The sequence below is a fragment of the Piliocolobus tephrosceles genome, chromosome 15 (genome assembly GCF_002776525.5).
Source record: "Piliocolobus tephrosceles isolate RC106 chromosome 15, ASM277652v3, whole genome shotgun sequence".
NCBI classification, from domain to species: domain Eukaryota; kingdom Metazoa; phylum Chordata; class Mammalia; order Primates; family Cercopithecidae; genus Piliocolobus; species Piliocolobus tephrosceles.
The window spans coordinates 9125618-9146877 of NC_045448.1; the positions used below are offsets into that span (position 1 = coordinate 9125618).

The window sequence follows — 21260 nt, forward strand, 5'->3', positions numbered from 1 at the left end:
AGATGCCCAACCCCTGGTATCCATAGTTTCTACTCTCTACTTCTATGAGTTTACCTTTTTTGGATTTTGCATATAAATGAGATCTTGCAGGATTTGTCTTTCTTTGCCTGGCATATTTCACTTAGCATAATGTCCTTCAGGTTCATCCATGTTGTCACAAATGACAGAATGACCTTCTTTTTTTTTAGGTCGAATAGTATTCCATTATGTATATATACCACATTTTAAAAATCCATTCGTCCATTGGTGGCATTTAGGTTGATTCTCTATCTCGACTATTGTGAATAGTGCTGCAATAAACAAGATGGTGAAGACATGTCTTCAGCAAACTGATTTCAGATCTTTTGGGTAAATACCCAGAAGTGGGTTATATGGTGGTTCTCGTTTTAGTCTTTTGAGGAACCTCCATACCATTTTCTTTCTTTTTTTTTTTTGAGATGGAGTCTCACTCTGTCGCCCAGGCTGGAGTGCAGTGGCCGGATCTCAGCTCACTGCAAGCTCTGCCTGCCGGGTTCACGCCATTCTCCTGCCTCAGCCTCCCGAGTAGTTGGGACTACAGGCGCCCGCCACCTCGCCTGGCTAGTTTTTTGTATTTTTTAGTAGAGACGGGGTTTCACCGTATTAGCCAGGATGGTCTCGATCTCCTGACCTCGTGATCCACCCGTCTTGGCCTCCCAAAGTGCTGGGATTACAGGCTTGAGCCAGCGCGCCCGGCCTAACCATTTTCCATAATGGTTGTATTATAATAATTTACATTCCCACCCGGTGTGCAAGGCTTCGCTTTTCTCCATATCCCTGCTAACACTTGTTATCTTTTGTCTTTTTGATAAAAGCCATTCTAACAGGTGTGAGATGATTGTGGTTTTAATTTGCATTTCCCTGATGATTTGTGTGATTAATGATGTATACTTTTTCATACATATACCTGTTGGTCATTTGTAGGTCTTTCTCTTTTTTTTGACAGGTTCTTGCTCTGTTGCCTAGGGTGGAGTGCACTGGTGCCATCTTGGTTCACTGCAGCCTCTACCTCCCAGGCTCATGCAATCCTCCTGGGTAGCTGGGACTATAGGCATGTGCCACCACGCCCAGCTAATTTTTAAAAATTTTTCCATAGAGATAGGATCTCACTATATTGGCCAGGCTAATCTGGAATTCCTGGGCTTAAGTGATCTTCTGGCCTCGGCTTCCCAAAGTGCTGGGATTATAGGTGTGAACCGTGTACAGCCTAGCATTGCTTCTTATCCAGTGAAATGGAAATTGCATAACTGAAGTATTAGTTCTGAGGAATCATGTCATCTTAACTACTTTAGCACACACCAGCTTAGTATCTTTAGATTCTAAAGCAAACCTACTTTGGGAAAAACTTACTGGTAAACACAAATTTTAAAAAGATGAATTTCCTTCTTGATGTAGAAGTTCATGATTTCAGCTTTGATTTTTCAGGTCATATGAAAAACAGTATCGTTGGTACTAGGGTACTACTGTCATGATCAATTTCACTATCACACATGAAGTTAACAAAGGAATTCTTGATATTCTGAAATTGAATTTGAGTCAGTAATTTAAAAATCTTACGAGACCAGGCGCAGTGGTTCACACTATAGTTCCAGCACTTTGGGAGGCTGAGGCAGGCAGATCGCTTGAGCCCATGAGTTCAAAACCAACCTGGGTCACATGACGAAACCCCATCTCTACACACACACAAAAAAAACCCAATTTGGTTGAGCATGGTGGTACATGCCCGTGGTCCTAGCTGCTAGGGAGGCTGAGGTGGGAGAATCACCTAAAGCCTAGGAGGTTGGCTATAGTGAACGAGATTGTGCCACTGCTCCCCCAGCCTGGGTAACAGAGTAAGACCCTGTCTCAGAACAAAACAAAAAAATATCAAATTTTTAAAAAAGCATCAAGAACCTTACCAAATATTTACTGACTCAACTTTCTGTTTCTTGACTTTCTTCTATTTCTGTTCTCATAAGGTTGTTAATAAGCTGTCAGATGTTAAAGCAGGTCAACACACAGTCTGATCTGGAAGAGCATGTGGAGAGGAAAGCTCCTCAAAGACCAAGAACTTAGGACTTATAACTGTTGTTATAAGTTCACCTAGGACTGAAATGTGCCACCCAGATACTAAAAGCAATTGCTTAGGGCAACAAAACATTGACTATCAGTGGTCATCTATGAAGGAACTGTTATGCTTCAGGCATTGTTGTAGGTGTTCTACGTACATTGTATCATCTAACCTAAATGGAGAGCTCCATTTTTAAAAAAAGGCCAGAGAAGTTAAGAAACTTACCCAGTGTAGGATTTACACTCCAACTATTAGACTCCAGAGCCTGTATTCTAGCCTCTTTTTTTAAAGCCAGGATTCGGAACATTTTTTAAACCACAAACCCTATCAGAAAAAATTGAGCAGCAAAGCATATACTTACTTACATATGATGTACCTACACTTACTAAGAAATATATACTTTGTAAACTACATCAAAAATAGAACTTTTAAAGGGTCAGGTAAAGACAACATATGTAAACTTTTTCCCTGCACACCAGAGTGTCCTTTTGTGCTCTCTGCTTTGGAGGCAGCAATTTGGTCAAGCCCCTTCCCTTGCCTGAGCTTTTACCCTTTGCACTTTAGAGCTGGATCGCACTCTCCAGGCCCTCCACCCTTTGGGGATCCCAGGGACCCAATTAACATCAGGGAGGAGCTGACCTTGGGGTCTCCTCCTGAGCTGAGTAGTTAGGGAAGTCTGGTTTCTCTCACTTGCCTGTTCCTCTCCTGGGGTGAGTCAGAGAGGAATGTCACACCATTGTTGTCCTTCCCTGTGGAGACATGAAAATGGGACAGGAGGTTTCCCTTCCCCACCCCAAACTCTCAAAACAACGTCCAGATAAAACCTAAAGCCTCATTTTGGCTCAATGGGCCCTGCTCAGGTAGGTGCTAAGGATGTACCCGGTGCATGATTCTGTGTCCCTGTCCTGGACGTTGCCATGAGGGAGGGAGACGCACACACACGACTCCCTTGCTTGGTGAGTGCCAAGGAAAGGGTCCTCCTGGCCAAGTGACTGCTCTGCTCATTTGGGCCTGGCGCCGATGTCCTCATAGTTCTCAGGATGAACTTCTTTTCCAGGGCTGCTTATTAACTCATCTCTGTCTTGTTCAAGTGAGCTGCTGTAGAGCAGGAGGGTGCCTCCTGCCCCATGCCCAGCACAGGCGAGGGGCTCAGAGTGTGTTCTTGAGGCCACAGGAAGGGCGAGGGGCTGAGCTGAGCTGCCCTGCCCTGAGTGATACAGAACTTCAACACTCCTTCCTCTCCTCCATCCAGTCTGGCTCAATTTCTGCCTCAGTGCAGCCCGCAAATTCCTTCTGGGTACCAGTGAGAAGCAGGAGATGCCAGGGCTCAGGTCGACACCCACCTGCCTGTCCTGCTGGCACCTGCAGCCTCCATTTGCAAATGCTTTTTTTTGTTGATGGGTCCAGAGGGGTTCTCTATGGGCTGAAACGTAAACTGGAACTTGGCAGAACTGCAAAGTAGCACGTTTCTCTAGCTTTGGGTGAGTGTGTCACATGGATGCGGTGGCTCCCTGGACCAGCTGTCTCTCAGTTAACCAGCCAAGTCCAAGCAGAAGGGAAGCAGCTCTTCAATTCCTGGAGAATTCTGCTCCCATCTCCCCACCCCCACCTGCTTAACACAGACTGTGAGGCGTCAGGGTGGTTGGTCCCTGGCTCGCAGAGGGGGCCACAGTGATTTCTGTCACTTAACTTGGGAAAACCATTGTGCTTACCTGGGGACAGTGTCCTCCTTGGATTGCATGATGCCTGGCTGTAAACCAGGGGCTCTGACATTGGGGTTCAGTGCTGGATCTGACACCAGCTGCCTGAGAAACCCTTCACAGGGCATTAGCTTCCTGACGCATAGGTACCTGTCACCTTAAGTGGTATGTCACCTGACCATTCTGTTGTCCCTGGGAAAATTGCAACGCAGCCTCTAGCCTTTTGCCTCCTGACTGATGGCTTGAGGTGCCAGAGCCAGGACTGAGCAAGGAGGTGGAGTTGGTTAATGTTTTATGCTGCTTTGGGCCTCCTAGAAAAAGCTTTCTCCACTTGTCAAGGGCCAGGTTGAATTAGGAAAGCTCATCATCCATTAGGCTACCTCCCATAATTCTTTTGTTATTTAAAAAATTGCGTCTGCATTCTCCACTAGCCCCACTAGCCCATTTCACTGTCTGATGTTATTTGCCACCAGGAAGTTCCAGTGTATCTAACCCAGACCTCTTGGGCTGCTCCTTCAGTCAGTTCTTCCCAAGAGATAGACCCGATTTCAGGCTGCAGCAGCCTCTCCCAAAGCATATCTGTTAGCTCCTTTGCCTGCATAATTTAAAAAAAAAAAAATTTTTTTTTTTTTTATTTTTTTGTAGAGACAGAGTCTCGCTGTCGCCCAGGCTGGAGTCCAGTGGTGTGATCTCGGCTCACTGCAACCTCCGCCTCCTGGATTCAAGCAATCCTCCTGTCTCAGCCTCCTGAGTAGCTGGGACTACAGGCGCACGCTGCCATGCCTGGCTAATTTCTTTTGTATTTTAATAGAGACAGGGTTTCACCGTGTTGTCCAGGCTAGTCTCGAACTCTGGAGCTCAGGCGATCCACCCACCTTGGCCTCCCAAAGTGGTAGGAAACAGGTTTGAGCCACCGCTCCTGGCCTGCCTGCATAATCAGTAGAGAGCAGAAATATCACAAGCATCACTGACTCCCCAGCACAATGTGGAAATGAAAGTACGTTTTCTCAAAGCACTGAGCTTGCTTGGTGCTCTCTTTTATTGTTTCATTGAACATTTAAGAATCTGAGCTGACCAGGCGCGGTGACCAGGCGCGGTGGCTCACACCTGTAATCCCAGCACTTTGGGAGGCTGAGGTGGCCGGATTGCTCGAGCCCAGGAGTTCGAGACCAGCCTGGGCTACATGGCAAAACCCCATCTCTACAAAAACAAAAATCAGCTGGGTGTGGTGGCATGTGCCTGTAGTCCCAGCTGCTTGAGAACCTGAGATAGGAGGGTCACCTGAGCCTGGGGAGGTCAAGGTTGCATTAAGCCATGATCTGGCCACTGCACTTCGGCCTGGGCAACAGAGCAAGACCCTGTCTCAAAAAAAAAAAAAAAAAAAAAAAGGATGTGTTAATTTAATGTTTAACATGTCAGAAGATTGATTGATTGGCAAGTAAAGACCTTACATCTGGAGCTAATACATTTTTAGTGCTTCAGTTTACTGTTTTCACCTAAATTTTATCCGTTTTTATCATTATTACAACCCAGAAGTATAGGTATCATCCCATTTTACTGATGAAAACTTTGCCACTCATGGAAACTGACTTACCTGTGGTCACACAGCCGGTAATGGAGCTGTGATTCGAACCTAAGTCTTGGCTTTACTGGCCCAGTGCCGCTTTGCTCTACCAGAACTACCTCTTAGCTGGCATAAGTAAAGGTTGTTTGAGGATGTGAAATAGAGTCACTTTGGTTGAGGCACAGGTCTTTGGGAGGAGTGGGTAAGGATGGAAATTCACATTGGAACAAGTTACTGGTTCTCCCTCTCTCTATCTGTACTCTATCCAGAGCGCGTTTTATGACAAAGTGCCTCTGTGCTAGGCATGCCGCTTCGTATCTGTAATTTTATGGGTACCTTTGGGCTTTGGGTTTTGTCCATCTTCATTAAAGGCAAACCACTTTATTGCTCTATTTCTTAGTGGCCATTAAATAAATCATCAGATGGGGAGGGGTGAAGTGTAGCAGTAGAATGTATTAATAATTGAGTATCCTGAAATAGACTTTCATTTTTTGCAGCTTGCCAAGAATATTGGGAATGCAGGCTTTAATGAGATCATGGAATGTTGCCTACCAGCTGAGGACTCTGTCAAACCCAACCCAGGCAGTGACATGTAAGTATGGGACTGATTATTCTCATTTGCTGAGTGAAGATTTGCCTTTGCCTGAGCCCCGGGAGGCAGGGGAATAAGAAGTTTTGGGTGCATCAGTCCTTGCTTCTTTAGGGAATAAATCAGCCTGAGTTGGGTTTATTAGTCACTTTAACCTTTTGGGTGACCAAATGGAAATTTAGTCATTTTAACCTTTTGGGTAACCAAATAGAAATTTTTTTAGGTAGAAGCCAAAAGCAGGCAGGTTTCGCCGATGCTGTGCGTGTGTGCGTGGGGTGTGTAGAGAGCCTCACTCGCCACTGGTGGGTGGAACACCCTGGACTTCTCACCTCTGCTGTTTATCCTGTTGAATCACTTCCTCATCTTGGTCTCTGTGCTGCATAATCCCGAGCCACCGAGATGGCTGGTTGTGGTAGATACGTGATTATGTAGCTGCCTCCTTGCCAACGTCCTTGCATCCTTGCAAATGTGGAGTGTTTTATTTCCTTCAAAAAGTGTTTGTGTTTTTGTTATTGTTGATACAAAACTTGATGGAGAAGCTTTTTTTTTTTTTTTTTTTTTTTGGAGACAGAGTTTCACTCTTGTCACCCAAGCTGGAGTGCAGTGGCATAATCTTGGCCCACTGCAACCTCCACCTCCCAGGTTCAAGCAATTCTCCTGTCTCAGCCTCCCAAGTAGCTGTGATTACAGGCACATGCCACCATACACGGCTAATTTTTATATTTTTAGTAGAGACGGGGTTTCACCATGTTGGCCAGGCTGCACTCGAACTCCTGACCTCAGGTTATCAACTTACCGCAGCCTCCCAAAGTGCTAGGATTACAGGCGTGAGGCACCGTGCCCGGCCAGTGGAGAAGCTTTTGTGTCTCTTGGTGCAGAGCTGACAACAGGGAATGTTCTTGCCTGTCTTATCAGAGTGTCAGTGGCCACGTCACGCTAGTCTTTGAGAAGAGGTGGATAGGGAGACCAATGGGTTCGGGCAGTGGGTGTCCTGCCCGCCTTAGACTTCAGCTCTGTTTAGTATGATGGCTCTTATGTCTGTAGGGGGATGTGTGTGGTTTTGTTGTGATGCAAAGTGAAACAGACAGAAGGAGAGAGGCCACTGGGCCGGTTGACAGATCACCTGCATTTGAGTGGCGAGACTGGGTCACCGTGTCCTGGAAGGACAAAGAAAAATGAAAAATGTGCGATAAGAAAAAAATTTAAAAATTCATTTACAGAAACAGCATTTTCTGTGGAATAAGACTGAAACAGAATTAATGACATGAGTCTTCCCAGAGGACAGTGAGCAACAGTGAACAATGTCTTTAAGGGCGGTTTCACAGAGAGCCGTTAGTCTATGGGCCCTTTGTAAAGGCAGATCATTGAGATTTTTTTTTTCCCCTTCGAGATGGAGTCTCGCCCTCTCGCCCAGGCTGAAGTGCAATGATGCGGTCTTGGCTCACTGCAACCTCCGCCTCCCGGGTTCAAGTGCTTCTCCCGCCTCAGCCTCCTGAGTAGCTGGGATTACAGGCGCATGCCAGCACACCCAGCTGATTTTTTGTATCTTTAGTAGAGACAGGGTTTCACCATGTTGGCCAGGCTGGTCTCAAACTCCTGACCTCGTGATCTGCTCGCCTCGGCCTCCCAAAGTGCTGGGATTACAGGTGTGAGCCACCGTGCCTGGCCTAGATTTTTTTAAACCATTTTGTGTGATGCGTCTTTGAGAAACGGAGATTGCAGGAGCTATTTTCTTTTTGCGTTTTGCTGATGTAACTTGATACAGTGAAAGAACCAGAACATTGCAAGGGAGTGGACAGGGACTGTGTCCGTTACAGACTTTCAGGTATCAGGTATCTCAGGTGAGTGATCTGGCTATTGTTGGATTAAAGTCAGTTTATGTTTGAATCCTGTAACAGATGTTTGTGGTGTAGCATTTCCTTGAGAATCGGATAACGTGTGGTTTTAGATACCAGGCATGAGGCCTACAATGTGATCATCCTTTCTTGATGAGAATCTAAGTTTCAAATCTGTATTTTTACCCAAACCTAGAGAGGCAGTAGGGACATAGGTATATCAGCCCTTATCTGAGCCACGGGACACAGGCAGATTATTTAACTTCTCTAAGCCTCAGCTCTGTAATATAACAAGGGAGTTAATGTCCCCCCCCCGCCGCCCGCCACAGAGGCACTGGGGGAATGAGCTGGATGATGGGGTCAGACATGTGGTGCTTAGTTTTAGTGCCTAGTCGGCATTAGCTGCTCTGTTTGCTCTTCTTCCTGTGGGCAACAGAGGTCACATCTGTATCCTGCATTGATTCCATACACCCTGAAAGTGAGGGTCCTCTCCAGTTAAGTTTTGATGGAGAGTTACTCGAGGTGAAGGAGCTCTTCCTGGGCGAGCCTGAGGGTCCCACTTGGTGAAGGAGATGTCGTGAATCCCGCATGGCGAGGTCAGCTCCTGCTGTGCAGTTGACACCTCCTCTTTCGGCTGCTTCATCTCACACTGACGGTACCAGCACCCTGTAATGCTGTCATATCGGTCAGTTCTGAACAAAGTGTGTGTCGTTTCTTCCAAGCACCAGGGTACCTTTTAAAAGCAGGGCATTTGGTTGCTCCGGAGCTAGGCGATTCTAAAAAATGAACCCTGTCAACGTGGAACCCTTCAGTATGAATGTTGTGTCTGCACTGTAGCCCCCTCCAGCCTTGGCACTGTTGAAAAGGAAATTTACATCCCCTGTCCCCGGGCTTTTTTCAAAATGAGGGCAGATGACCTGTGTGGTGGCGAAATGTCAGCTACTTCCATTCCTCCTCAGCTGAAATTACTTTCTTGGCTCTGTGCTCCTATAGCATTTGGCTCTATTTTAAAACATTTCATCCCACTTCATAGTATACTCAGGCATTTACATATATTTTTCTGATGAATTACTTCTTACTCATTTTGGTTTTTCCCACCGTAATGTGTTGCTTATGGTGAACCAGTGAATATTTAATGAATCAGCAAGTCAAACAAGTACTCCCAGCTCTGGCTTGCTTAAATAAGCTAATATTTTACTTTCAGATGAAAAGGAATACACTGTTTCTAGCTTTGTCTCAGAACCGCACACCGTCTGCAGATAAACCTGTTGAAGGGGAAACCAAGGACACCCTCTAGTGGCCTGTGAATCCCAAGATGGATCTTGGGGGTGTCAGGAACGTGTAACTAGGGGAGGTGGAGCAGGGAAGCCAGGCTTGTGTTTGCTCACAGGAGCCAAACTGTTTCTCCCTGTGACTTGGGACTGTTATACACACCCTGTCCTTCAGAAGTGCGAGGAAAGCCCCTCCTGTGAACACCAGATGTATCATTATGTTAATGGTTTTCTGCAAAAGCCTGTCATTAAAAAAAAGAGGGAGGGCTGGGTACGGTGGCTCATGCCTGTAATCCCAGCACTTTGGGAGGCTGAGGTGGGTGGATCATGAGGTCAGGAGTTCGAGACCATCTGGCTAACACGGTGAAACCTTGTCTGAAGGATCACATTAGCAAAGCAAACCTCCTTCACAAAACCAGGGGGCACGTGTGGAGTTAAACAGATCTGTGCCCATGTTTGTGTAGGAACTGCCTTCCGGGCCTCCAAGCCCTGGGCAGATGAGTAAATACATGAAAAAACAAGGAAGTCCACTTTCTCTCGACCCGCTTCCTGCAGAGGTCACAGTCATGATTGTCCCACAGTGATTATTGAAAAGTGCATGAAACTGGACAACTGTCCAGTCTAACTGCCTGTCAGAAGAGGCATTTACGTCATTAAATGGGCTGTCCACCATGACACTCACCAGGCCAGGAATGGAGCATCTCCCTGGGTGTCACACTGTGCTGGAGGCCCTGAGAGGAGAACCTCCAGGAATAAAATGGGTCTTCCCTCGTTGGCCCACCAGCTGCCTGAGGAAACAAAATCCAGTTTCCCTCTATGGACTTCAGTGCACAGTAAATCCTCAGTGTTCCAGAAACTCAAAGGTTTCTGGAAACCTGTGACTTGAAGCAGAATGCTGTATAGGAAACCAGTTTCACCCTGCGCCAATTGATGTAAAGCAGAGTTCAGTTCCTGCCACATATTTCTGATCATGAAAACATCACCAAACTTCTGAATAAAGACCCAGAACACTTCTGATATTAAACATTGAAATAAATATGAGCTATGCATACATTTAGGAAAGATTCTGGCTACTGAGTGGGTTAAAGAAAGAAAGATTCATAAAAACAAGTAAGATAATGATTCACCCACTTATTCCAGTTGAGGGTCACAGGTGGCCGGAGCGTGTACTGGCAGCTGAGGTCCAGGGTGAGAACAAGCCCTGAACAGGACCCCATCCCACTGTGGGATGCGGTCATACCCACATCCACACGCACTCACAGTGGGGACTTGGAGACACAGCAGTTAGCCCAGTGCGCACAGCTTCAGGATGTCGGGGAGACCTGAGTGCCCAGAGAAAACTCAGGTAGACTCCACACAGTGACCCTGCCTGGGAATTGATGTTTTTCTTAACGTTATAACAAAATGATGTTATTCGAGGGCCTGTTGTGCCTGCAAGTGGAGATGAAAACTCATGGCACTGTTGAGGGAATCTGTTGAGACCACATATCTCACACAGAAGTCACCCAGCACCGCAGTGAGCTCAGTGCACGGGGTAGCGCTGTGTGGACGGGGAGCACGCGCTGGGGGAAGTTGAGGCACACGCCTTGACCGAGGCCCTGTAGAGTGGGCTGAACTGGAGCTGGAGCAGGAGGGCGGCAGTGTGTTGGAAAGTGCCAGAGCACGAGTTCACCAGGTGCCCCTGGAAGTCCTTCCTGGGCTAATATTTTACTTTGCTAATATTAGCATATTAATAATAAGCTAATATTTTACTTTGAGTGTGAAGCACAGTGCCTGCTCAGGTGGAACGGGCACCATGAGACGTGGTTTCCTCTCCAGCTGCACCAGCCAGCCTCATACTGTGGCGTGTCCAGGAGCCACATGCACCCAAGGGCAAGCAGATTATGAGGCCTGGCAAACGCTGGCAAGACACCTCTGTCCGCTTGGTTCTGTTTGGGTGCTGCGGCTTCTCATCTTAGGCTGGCCCATCTTCAAGGGACCCCAGGGTAGACAGGATCCACTCCCTGCCTCCAGTTGCATGTCCAGCGGGCTCAGACTCCCCTTCTGGGGGCCAGTTGTTCCATGGGGATTTAGGGCAGGTACAGAAAAGTCAACAACTGCTCCAGCAGCCATGGCCCCTTGCTGTAGTCAGCTGAGTGACAGAGAGGAGATCCAGAGGGAACCACGCGGGGACTGCAGCTCGAAGGGGAGCAGCCGCATGCGTCCTCAGATTGTAGGCAGTGCTGTGTTACAAAGGAATGCAACTGATCTGCCCCTGCCTGGCTCCGGCCTGATTCTCAAGATTCTAGGAGTCCCTGGGCAGTGACCCTCAACCTTCAGAATTGGGAACGTAAAATGCATGTACTCTGTGACCAGGGAGCTGCTGATTCTCTTGCTGTCCCTCTTGTAAGTTCACTGGGTCTTTCCAAGGCCCAGGGACCCCCTGTATGTGCTGTAGATGTGTTGACGCACGTATGTCTCATGGTGCTACTGTGAGGATGTATTGTGTGCATTTTCACAAGTCAAACTTACAAGTCTAGAGAGATGAAATACTTGATCAAGTTCAAAGCAGCAGTGTGTGGTGGGAGTGGGATTTGAACTCAGGCTTCTTTGGCCCCCTTCTGTTCCTGCTTCTCTAGGCTCTTTGGATGGGGTGGGGTCTGAGCATGTTGCCACATAAAGGACAGAAAGTAGAACACAAAAAGAGGACTGACATTTCATCTTGGTTCATCTGATAGTGCCTTTCATACCGGGCACGGTGCCTACAAAGGAGAGGTCGTAGTCCATGCCCCAAGGAGCTTATGGGCCTGTAGCTTATGGGCCTGTCTGGCAGTCAAGCAGGCAGGCCTTCATGGAGAGAAGGTTGGGGCAGAGGTTGGCCAGGGCTGCCTGGAGGGCGGGGGCAGGGCGGCCAGCCTTCTTGGAGGACGAGGCGCAGGGCATGCCGAGTGGAGGGACCTGGGTAAAAAGGGCGTGGAAGTGACGAGGGCGACAGTGAGGTCAGATCACGGAACTTAGGAGTGAGGGGAGGGAGACAAGATAGAGGGCGGTGGGCCAAGAGAACATGGGGGAGTTGTCCCCCGGCCAGCTCCCATGAGGTCTCAGTGAAGACCTGTGCAGCTGTTGAACGACATGGCGGCCACTCGTGCTTTGTGTTTTGGGGCCAGCGCTGCTTACCAGGGAGGTGGTGCGGGAACCATTAATGTGGCCTTAGACAAAGGAATGCTGGACGGCGGGTAGAGGCCCTTCATGATTTGCAAGGCAATTATGTTTGGTTTCAGGAATGCGAGAAAGGACTACATCACAGCCAAGTACATTGAGAGGAGATACGCAAGGAAGAAGCACGCGGATAACGCGGCGAAGCTTCACAGCCTTTGCGAGGCCGTCAAAACGAGAGATATTTTTGGATTGCTCCAAGCTTATGCTGACGGTGTGGATCTTACGGAAAAAATCCCACTAGCCAACGGACATGTAAGAGTGTGAGCTGCTACTTTAAAAAAAAAAAAAAAAGGCTGGGCACAATGGCTCATGCCTGGGATCCAGCACTTTACTTTAGGAGGCCAAGGCGGGAGAATCCTTTGAGCTCAGTAGTTTGAGACCAGCCTGGGCAACATAGGGAGGCTCCATCTCTGCCAAAAAAAAAAAAAAGTAAAATTGGCCAGGCATAGTGGTGTACATTTGTAGTCCCAGCTGCTCAGGAGGCTGGGTTGAGAGGATCACTTGAGCCTGGAAATTTGAAGCTGCAGTGAGCCATGATTGTGCCACTGGACTCTAGCCTAGACGACAGAGTGAGACCTTGTCTCAAAAAAAAACAGAAAAACTGGGGCACCGTGGTAGATCGGTGGAATCAGCAATACTGACCAAAGCTGGGTAATTCTCCAGAGGAAGACAGCATGGATAGAGGTACTGCAGTAGAATAAACTAGGGGGTTTTCTTTTCAGTAGACAAATAATTTTATCTATATTTAGGGGGTATGGTGTGATGTTTTTGATCCATGTTTACATCATGGAATGATTAAATCAAGCTAGCTAACATATCCATTACCTCACATACTCATCCATTTTTATTGGAGAGCACATTTCAAATTGACTCAGTTTTGAAATAGACACTATGTAGTTCTTACCTGGAATCACCAGGCTGTGCATTAGATCTCCAGGACTTATTCTGCTTGTCTAAAACTTTGTACCCACCTAGTGGTTTATTCTTACACCAAAAATGTCATGCCAGCTCTGGAAAGAACGCCCATTCCCAGGTGGAGGAGAAGACATCTCAGAAGCTAGGCAGCCTGAGAGGGACCCGTCATCTGTGAGCAGGTTTAACCTGAGCTTCATGCTAATGAGAGAAGCTCTCTGAGGGGGCGGTTCCCTGGAACCCACACCCCACCATGGTCCCCCTCAGAGGGAATAGAGTAGGAGCAAGACCCCTCCTTTCCTGGGGGAGCTCTCTTGAGAGGGTGGGCATCCAGCTGGAGTGGGTTTGCAGTAACATACCAGCACCCAAGTGGGGTGGCATGTGTCCGGATTCTGGTCCACAAATGCCCTGTAGATGCACATTTGGTTGCCTGGAACCTCAGGACCTCAGGACTGGGCTGGCTGCTTATCATCAATGATGCTTCACGGCTGCAGCATCTTTCTCCTGGTGACAGGCACGTCCATGCGGGCTCTGGGCTGGTCCCGCTCTCTCCCTAGCTCCAGAGAGAACTCATGCCCACCCATGCAGTGTGGAGAGTGCCCAGCACTGAGCTGTGCTGCAGCCAGAGGGCCGAGCAGGTGGGGCAGGAGGCCTGGGAGGCACCTCCCCTTGCCCTCACCTCCTGTCCTCAAGATCTGTCCTCCTCTGGTTCTCTTGCCCACCCACCTGCTGAAACAATCCTTGTTCATCTCTTCTCCCCCACCTGCCAGGTGTACTTTCAGAAGAGGTAGCGGAGTTGGGGAATTCCCAGTATGAGCTGGAGACAGCACAGTTATTAGCGTTCGTAGCCTTGTGTATAAGTGTAGAATGCAAAACTTTAAGCCTGCTTAAGAAACATATGTTTCTACTCAAGGAGCAGGTAAAGGGATTGGATTGTAGGTGGTCTGGGGGACCTTCCTGGATCCTTTGAACAAGATTCTTGCTTGCAGGCAGGGATCTGCCTTGTGGTGCTGATGCAGGGATGGGGACAGGTCAATTGAGAGGACTTAGAAATGAAACCCCTGAACTTCTCATTTATTTCCCATGGAGTCAGGAGAAACAGGACCAATCTCCAAATTGCACATTCCCAAGGGCAAAGAGCTTGTGTAGAAATTGAAGAGACTCTATCTAAGAGATAAGTTTCTCGAAGGGAAGGATAAAAGACTTTTGGAAGAGTTATACACTATTTCACCAGTGTTGGACACAGAATTGAATGCTCCTGTTAGAATTCTGGAATGCCTTTGTTTGATTTTTCAGGAGCCAGATGAAACTGCCCTCCACCTTGCAGTCAGATCCGTGGATCGAACCTCTCTTCACATTGTAGACTTTTTAGTTCAGAACAGGTAGGTGTTCTGAAATTAAGGGAGGCACTCGTTTTCTCCTTGGTATTTCTGGGGAAGGAATCAGAAGCAGCTTCATCCTGATGTGTTGTCAAGAGAACCTTCCCAGGTCTAAGCAGGAATGATAGACAGAAAAAGTACCGCCAGGTGCGAGGTACTCCATGGCAATCCTTTAAAAAAGCTCTAGAAACTCTTTTGTGCTAATTGCAGGGTCCAACTTCTAGTGTCTGATACTGAGGGAGACACCAAGTAGATATGGCTAGTGAAGTTGGGGACCCCATGACCACCCTCTGTGCACAGGGGCAGTCCTCGCCTCATCGTGTGAGCCAGGTCATCACACTGCCCAAGCAGAGTGTCCTGAGCAGTAGGGAGATAGCAGGCAAGGAGGGGATCCACACATTAGCCATGGTCTGAACCAGAGATTAGAAACCGGAGCACTGGATTATGGGTGTTTTGTTTGGGTCAAGAAGTTGTTTTTATGCTTTGATTAGAAATGACCTTTAGAGATGTGCACAGGCGGTTTACCACAGATCCGGGAGTCCCTATGATTTGGTGCATATTGCTTCAGTCCTGTGCTACCTGCCTGGCAGCTGAAGGCTGGACTTCAAGACCCCTCAACGTGTATTTTCACTCCCTGATCATGGTTTGAGCCGTGTGTGTACTGGACGAGGAGGTGCTGTTAAAAGCCCCAGAAATTTGTTCCAAAGGAAATGGAAAATTCCAAAATGCAAAAGCCATGGGATAGTTTGCATTTTGTGTCCCCTGCTTTTTCCTCCCATTTCTGAGCAGAGGAGTGAAGAAATGGCCAGAAAGTAGGGGAGTGTGGGGCGGTCAGCCCCAAGACCTGCAGCTTCTTCCTGAGGAGCCTGAGTTCACTGGATTCGTGGTGGAAGCTGCCCTGATGCCCTATGCCTGAGTGCCAGCCTGGTTCCTAGAACGCAGCAGGGGTTCCATAAACATTTGGTTGATAGCTGCGTGATGCCTCTCCCTCCATGCACATTTTCAGGGGGCAGGAGAAGGAAAGTCTCCGTTTCTTTTTTTCAGAGTGGAAGGAGGACAAAAGTGGGGGAGAATTCTGAAAAGCTCCCCCATGCCCCCAATTTGGTGAAAAAGAAGCTCCTTTTTTTATATTGAAAATATAACTGGTTTCTTTCTGATGGAAGCAGCAGGTGCCACTTCCTGAGGTCGCCCTTCTGTCCCCACTTTGTGCAGGGTCACAAAGCTCACTGCCCCTCCTCAGAATGTGACGGTGGCCATGCTTGCTAGGGTTGAGGGCCTGTGCCATGTCTGCCAAGCCTGAGCACCTTTTTTGGGTGACCTGGTCTTGTGATACATTGGAAGAACTTTTGAAAAGCTCAAGATTCCCCTTGAGCCTGTTTTCAGAAGGTATTTCCAGGGCAAACAGGCTGAGGAGCCTGGAGAAAGTGACTTTGGGCAAGTCACTAGGCTTTGGGAAAGTGACTTTTCGCTTTCCTGGAGGGAATATCAAATAATGGTAGAGAAAAGCTCAGCCCCTGTCCTCCCATAGGACAGGATGGGTGAGTCACACAGGCATCCAGAGGCCCTGCATCCAGCACAGCTGGCCAGCCTAGCACGGCAGCCTCTGGGCACAGCCGGGGGGACGTGAGAAGGATGCTGGGCTCCGGGTTCGCCCAGGCGGTGCACTGCCTCTGCTTTGGCCCCACATGCTCAGCAGCAGCAGGGATGAGGGATGCCCCCTTCCCCTTTTGACCTCTTCTGCCATCATCGTGTTATTTCCTTGATGACCTTCTGCTAAGGCTTCTCCAGCCACATAGGCCGGGATGGTGCCAGGTCCCACCACCGTGGGAATGATTTAGGGAAACTGTTCACTCAGGGACTGTCTGCCTCTCCTGTGCATGTGCCCCAGGCTCCCTGCTGGGCAGTCCTGATCCTCTGGCCTGTGACACACTATGCTCTCTCTCTGTTCCTGTGCTCGGGCAGTGGGAACCTGGATAAACAGACAGGGAAAGGCAGCACGGCCCTGCACTACTGCTGCCTGACTGACAATGCCGAGTGCCTCAAGTTGCTCCTGCGAGGGAAGGCCTCCATCGAGATAGGTGAGTGGGCCCAGGCCCCGGGGGTGGGCTCAGCTGCACCCTGGCCTCTGCCACCCAAGCCCTGCTCTTGGAAACAGGGCTGACCCTGTGGGCTCTTGTTAGTGCCAAGGAGAAGGAGAACTTACCACTAACGAGAAAGGGCCTCTCCCTGCCTGTTCCACAAGGCTGCATTCACCATCTGTTGCTTAGACTTTGGGAGCATTTAAAGGCATTTTACAGATCATAAGATAAGCAAAGGGTGGGTCTTGCAGCTCTCACGAATGCCAGGGGAATTTGGACAAGGTTGGGGAATTTTGACCTGTTCACACACCCTGAGCCTATTCACCCCTACCTGCGGCCACACTTGGCCCCTTTCTTGGCTCTGGGTTTGATGGATTATAGGGGGAGATGCTGTTTACTGCTCTGTCCTTTCATTTGCACCACGGCTTCCTCCATGAAGGGCGCTGGTTGTTACTTGGCCCCAGTCCCTCCCTCTATGGAGGACCCCTGCATGCCAACAGCCAAGGCACAGTTGTGCCTTGAGAGCATCCAGTTGTTACTCCTCAGGAGGAAGTATTTTTGAAGAACTATTAAAGAGGAAAGAGTAGAAAAAAGACACACATCTGCCTGAGAGCCGTGCTTATCATTAAAAAATTAATAATCAGACCTCATTGACTGAGGCTTATTTAGAAAAAGTGTAGGCCGGGTGCAGTGGCTCACACCTGTAATCCCAGCACTTTGTGAGTCCGAGGCAGGTGGATCGTGAAGTCAAGAGATCAAGACCATCTGGCCAACATGGTGAAACCCTGTCTCTACTAAAAATACAAAAATCAGCTGGGCGTGGTGTCATGCGCCTGTTGGCCCAGCTACTTGGGAGGCTGAGGCAGGAGAATTGCTTGAACCTAGGAGGTGGAGGTTGCAGTGAGCTGAGACTGTGCCATTGCACTCCAGCCTGGTGACAGAGCCAGACTCTGTCTCAAAAAAAAAAAAAAAGTCTATACTTTCAAGGTTGTAGACTGCTTGAGAGAAGGTATAAAAGTTTATTATATTCCAGTGCATGGAACTAGGTTAGCAGTGCTTTTCGTTAGAGGTTTATGGTGAATCGCTTTATTCAGTGACTTATAGTTTGGATGTGGATTTTAATTAGGTGGCTTCCTCAACAGTTTTAGTGTTTGTTTTGGGGTTTGTTTTTGTTTTTGTTTTTGTTTTTTTCTTTTTGAGACAGAGTCTTGCTCTGTCACCAAGGCCAGAGTGCAGTGGCGCGATCTCGGCTCACTGCAACTGCAGGCTCCTGAGTAGCTGGAGCCACAGATTCGCACCACCACGCCTGGCTAATCTTTATATTTTTAGTAGAGATGGGGTTTCACCATGTTGGCCAGAATGGTCTCCAACTCCTGACCTCAAATGATCCACCCACCTCTGCCTCCCAAAGTGCTGGGATTACAGACATGAGCCACTGTGCCTGGCCAGTTTTAGTTTTTTGATTAGTTCAGACTTTGTCTTTTAAAGTTATACCTTCTGTATTTAGCTGCAGTTCTATACAATTACAAGATACATTCATCCTCAACTAGGTCAAACTCACTGTGGATTTCATTAACCAGGCCCAATGTAATTTAGTGCTGCCTTTCTGTTCCTTTTAAAAATGTCCTGGATGCCATGCCTTTGCTGGGTTTTGCCTTAACGCCTCCTTTGCTCGCCCTTGACTTTTAGCAAACGAGTCAGGAGAGACTCCGCTGGACATTGCCAAGCGCCTCAAGCATGAGCACTGTGAGGAGCTGGTGAGTCTCCCGCCACAAGGACGGGGTGGGGCACCTGTCACGGGACAGGGAGCCAAGCCTGTCCTCCTTGGGCAGGGTTTGCTGTGAACCAGTGTCCTGAGCAGAGCTCAGTGTTTCTGGTGGGATGAGCCCAGAATCAGCCTGCCTTGGAGAAAGCATGCTAGGGAGTATATAGGGAAACCTAGGGGGTCCCACCCCCTCGTAGTGAGACTTGGGGTATGAGTCAGTGTTTGCTGGTTGGCTGTGTTGGTAACATCACTGATGTGGTGGGACAACTGGAGCAGAGGCCCAAGGCCGCCACAAGGGCTTGTTCTCTGGCCTCCAAGCTGTTTACTTGCTGCTTTGCTGGACATCAAGGCCAACCTCCTTTCTTTGTTCCTCAGCCCCAGATCATGTGGGTTGCTCGACACCATCTTTTCCTGTTCAGTATAGACCGTGTAGACAGTAGAAAGACCCCACCAGGCCAGGCAGCCCTGGCCTTGCCGTGGGCTCCCCCACTTGGCTTTGGAAGGAAACTCTCTTAGGCTGTTTCCTTATTTCTAAAGTGCGGTCAGTTATACCAGTACATACAGTCGTTGTGAGAATTATTATCAAATGCTGTAATGCAGTTGACACACAGCACTCAGTAAATAGAACTATTAAGGCTGAGCACAGTGACTCATGCCTGTAATCCCAAAGCTTTGGGAGGCTGAGGCAGGGGATGATGGCTGCTTTAGGCCAGGAATTTGAGACCAGCCTGGCAACATAGTGAGACTTTCTTTGCAAATGGTTAAAAAAATTAGCAAGGCATGGTGGAGCGTGCCTGTAGCCCCAGTTACCCAGGAGGCTAAGGTAGGAGGATCACTTTGAGACCAGGAGTTCAAAGCTATAGTGAGCTATAATAGCACCACTGCACTCCTGCCTGGGCAACAGACCAACACGCCATCTCCACAAAAAAGTTTCAAATTAGTTGGGTGTGGTGGCGTGCACCTGTAGTCCCAGCTACTTGGGAAGCTGAGGTGGGAGAATCGACTTGAGCTCAGGAGTTCAAGGCTACAGTGAGCCATGATTATGCAAATGTGCACCAGGCTGGGGGAGAAAAAAAAAGAACTATTAATAATAAATGCTATACAGGTGTAAGATAAGTAACAGGTCCTCTTTCACATCCACTAGGTCATTTAATTTTTTTTTTTTTTTTTTTTTTTTTTATGGAGTCTTACTCTGTCGCCCAGGCTGGAGTGCAGTGACATGATCTCAGTTCACTGCAACCTCTGCCTCCCAGGTTAAGCAATTCTTCTGCCTCAGCCTCCCGAGTAATTGGGATTACAGGTAACTGCCACCACGCCCAGCTAATTTTTGTATTTTTAATAGATATGGGTTTTTACCATGTTGGTCAGGCTGGTCTTGAACTCCTGATCTCAAGCAGTCCACCTGCCTTGGCCTCCCGAAGTGCTGGGATTATAGGCGTGAGCCACCGCACCTGACCTAGCTCATTTAATCTTCATAACTACCTTACAACATGGTTTCTGCCATTGTCCTCATTTTACAGATAAGGAAACAGGCACAGACAAGTTAAGTGACTTGCCCAGGGTCATGTAGCTACCATCTGGTTATGAGGGAAATTAAGCCCTGAGGTTCTAAGACACCCATAGTGTGTAATGAATTAACTTCTCTTCTGCACATGTAGAACGGAACTAGCTATCTACCTTCCTTGAGAGAACTGAGAAAATAGCCACTCAGATCATTTTCTACAGCGTTTAATTCTCTCATCCTGGTTGAAAAGGCTGGCTTCACAGTGAATGAGCACATTCGTTCTCCTGGGGTTGAGCTTTCTCCTGTATAGAATGTGGATACTTGCAGGCTGATCAGCATCCTTTAGATCTCAAATATCCTTTGCTTGTTGTTTTGGGGAAAGCTCTCTAGCCCTGTTTTTTCTCTACGCTTACACTGTTGTCACAACGAGCAATACAGAAGCAGACTGCTGTGACCAAAGGTGTGGGGCTCCCCCAACCCCTACACCACGTGTAGTCATCTGACAGGTTTGTCTTGCCTGCTGCATAAACCCAATTCACGAAACAGTGTTATTGCAATAGAGAAAGAGTTTAATTATGGCAAGCTGGCTGAGCAGTGGGAGGACAGGAGTTATTACTCAACTGTGTCCCTGCAAAGGCTCAGAGGTGAGGGTTTTTCAGGGATAGTTGGATGGGCAAGGGGGCTAGGAAATGGGTGCTGCTGATTGGTTGGGAGTGAAATCATACAAGTGTGAGAAACAGCCCTTGGCCACTGCATATCATCTCAGTGGGAGCCACGGGACTGGTTGAGTCATGCATGAGTCAGGTTCGGTGGAGTCAGTTGGTCACCAGGATGCAAAAGTCTGAAAAAATTTCTCAAAAGATCAGTCTTAGGATATGTTATCTATAGGATCAGTTGGGGAAGTCACAAATATCATGGCCTCAGGTGCAGTAAACAATTTTTTTTTTAAAGACAGAGTGTCTCTGTTGCCTAGGTTGGAGTGCAATGGCGTGCTCATAGACAGCCTCAAACTCCTGAGCTTAAGCGATCCTCTCATCTCAGCCTCCCGAGTAGCTGAGATTACTGATGCATGCCACCACGGCTGGCTAAATAAGTTTTTAAATTTTTTGTAGTGATGGGGTCTCGCTATGTTGCCTGGGCTGGTCTCAAACTCCTGGCTCAAGCAGTCCTCCTGCCTCGGCCTCCCAAAATGCTGGGATTACAGGTGTGAGCCACTCCACTGGATGTTAAACAATTACATTAATAGAGAGACAAGCTGCACCTACATTTTTTAGCGGAATTCAGACCCCTCCCAGAATCCTCATCTTGAGGCCTTTCATTAGTCTTCCAAAGGCACTTTCAAGCTGCCTCACAAGAGCAGTTTTCTTGTTTTCACATGCACACGTACATTTATTGCG

At 48.1% G+C, this 21260-nt stretch overlaps 1 protein-coding gene across 2 annotated transcripts in view; it reads left to right on the forward strand.

The window, feature by feature from the left end:
• ASAP2 (ArfGAP with SH3 domain, ankyrin repeat and PH domain 2) overlaps positions 1–21260 on the forward strand; it is a 199863-nt gene that overhangs the window by 153678 nt on the left and 24925 nt on the right. For both annotated transcript variants that reach the window (XM_023199047.1, XM_023199055.1), the window contains exons 16-20: positions 5830–5924; positions 12288–12477; positions 14434–14519; positions 16479–16594; positions 18284–18351. In XM_023199047.1, the coding sequence (XP_023054815.1) occupies positions 5830–5924; positions 12288–12477; positions 14434–14519; positions 16479–16594; positions 18284–18351 (555 nt within the window). The remainder of the gene's footprint in view (positions 1–5829; positions 5925–12287; positions 12478–14433; positions 14520–16478; positions 16595–18283; positions 18352–21260) is intronic.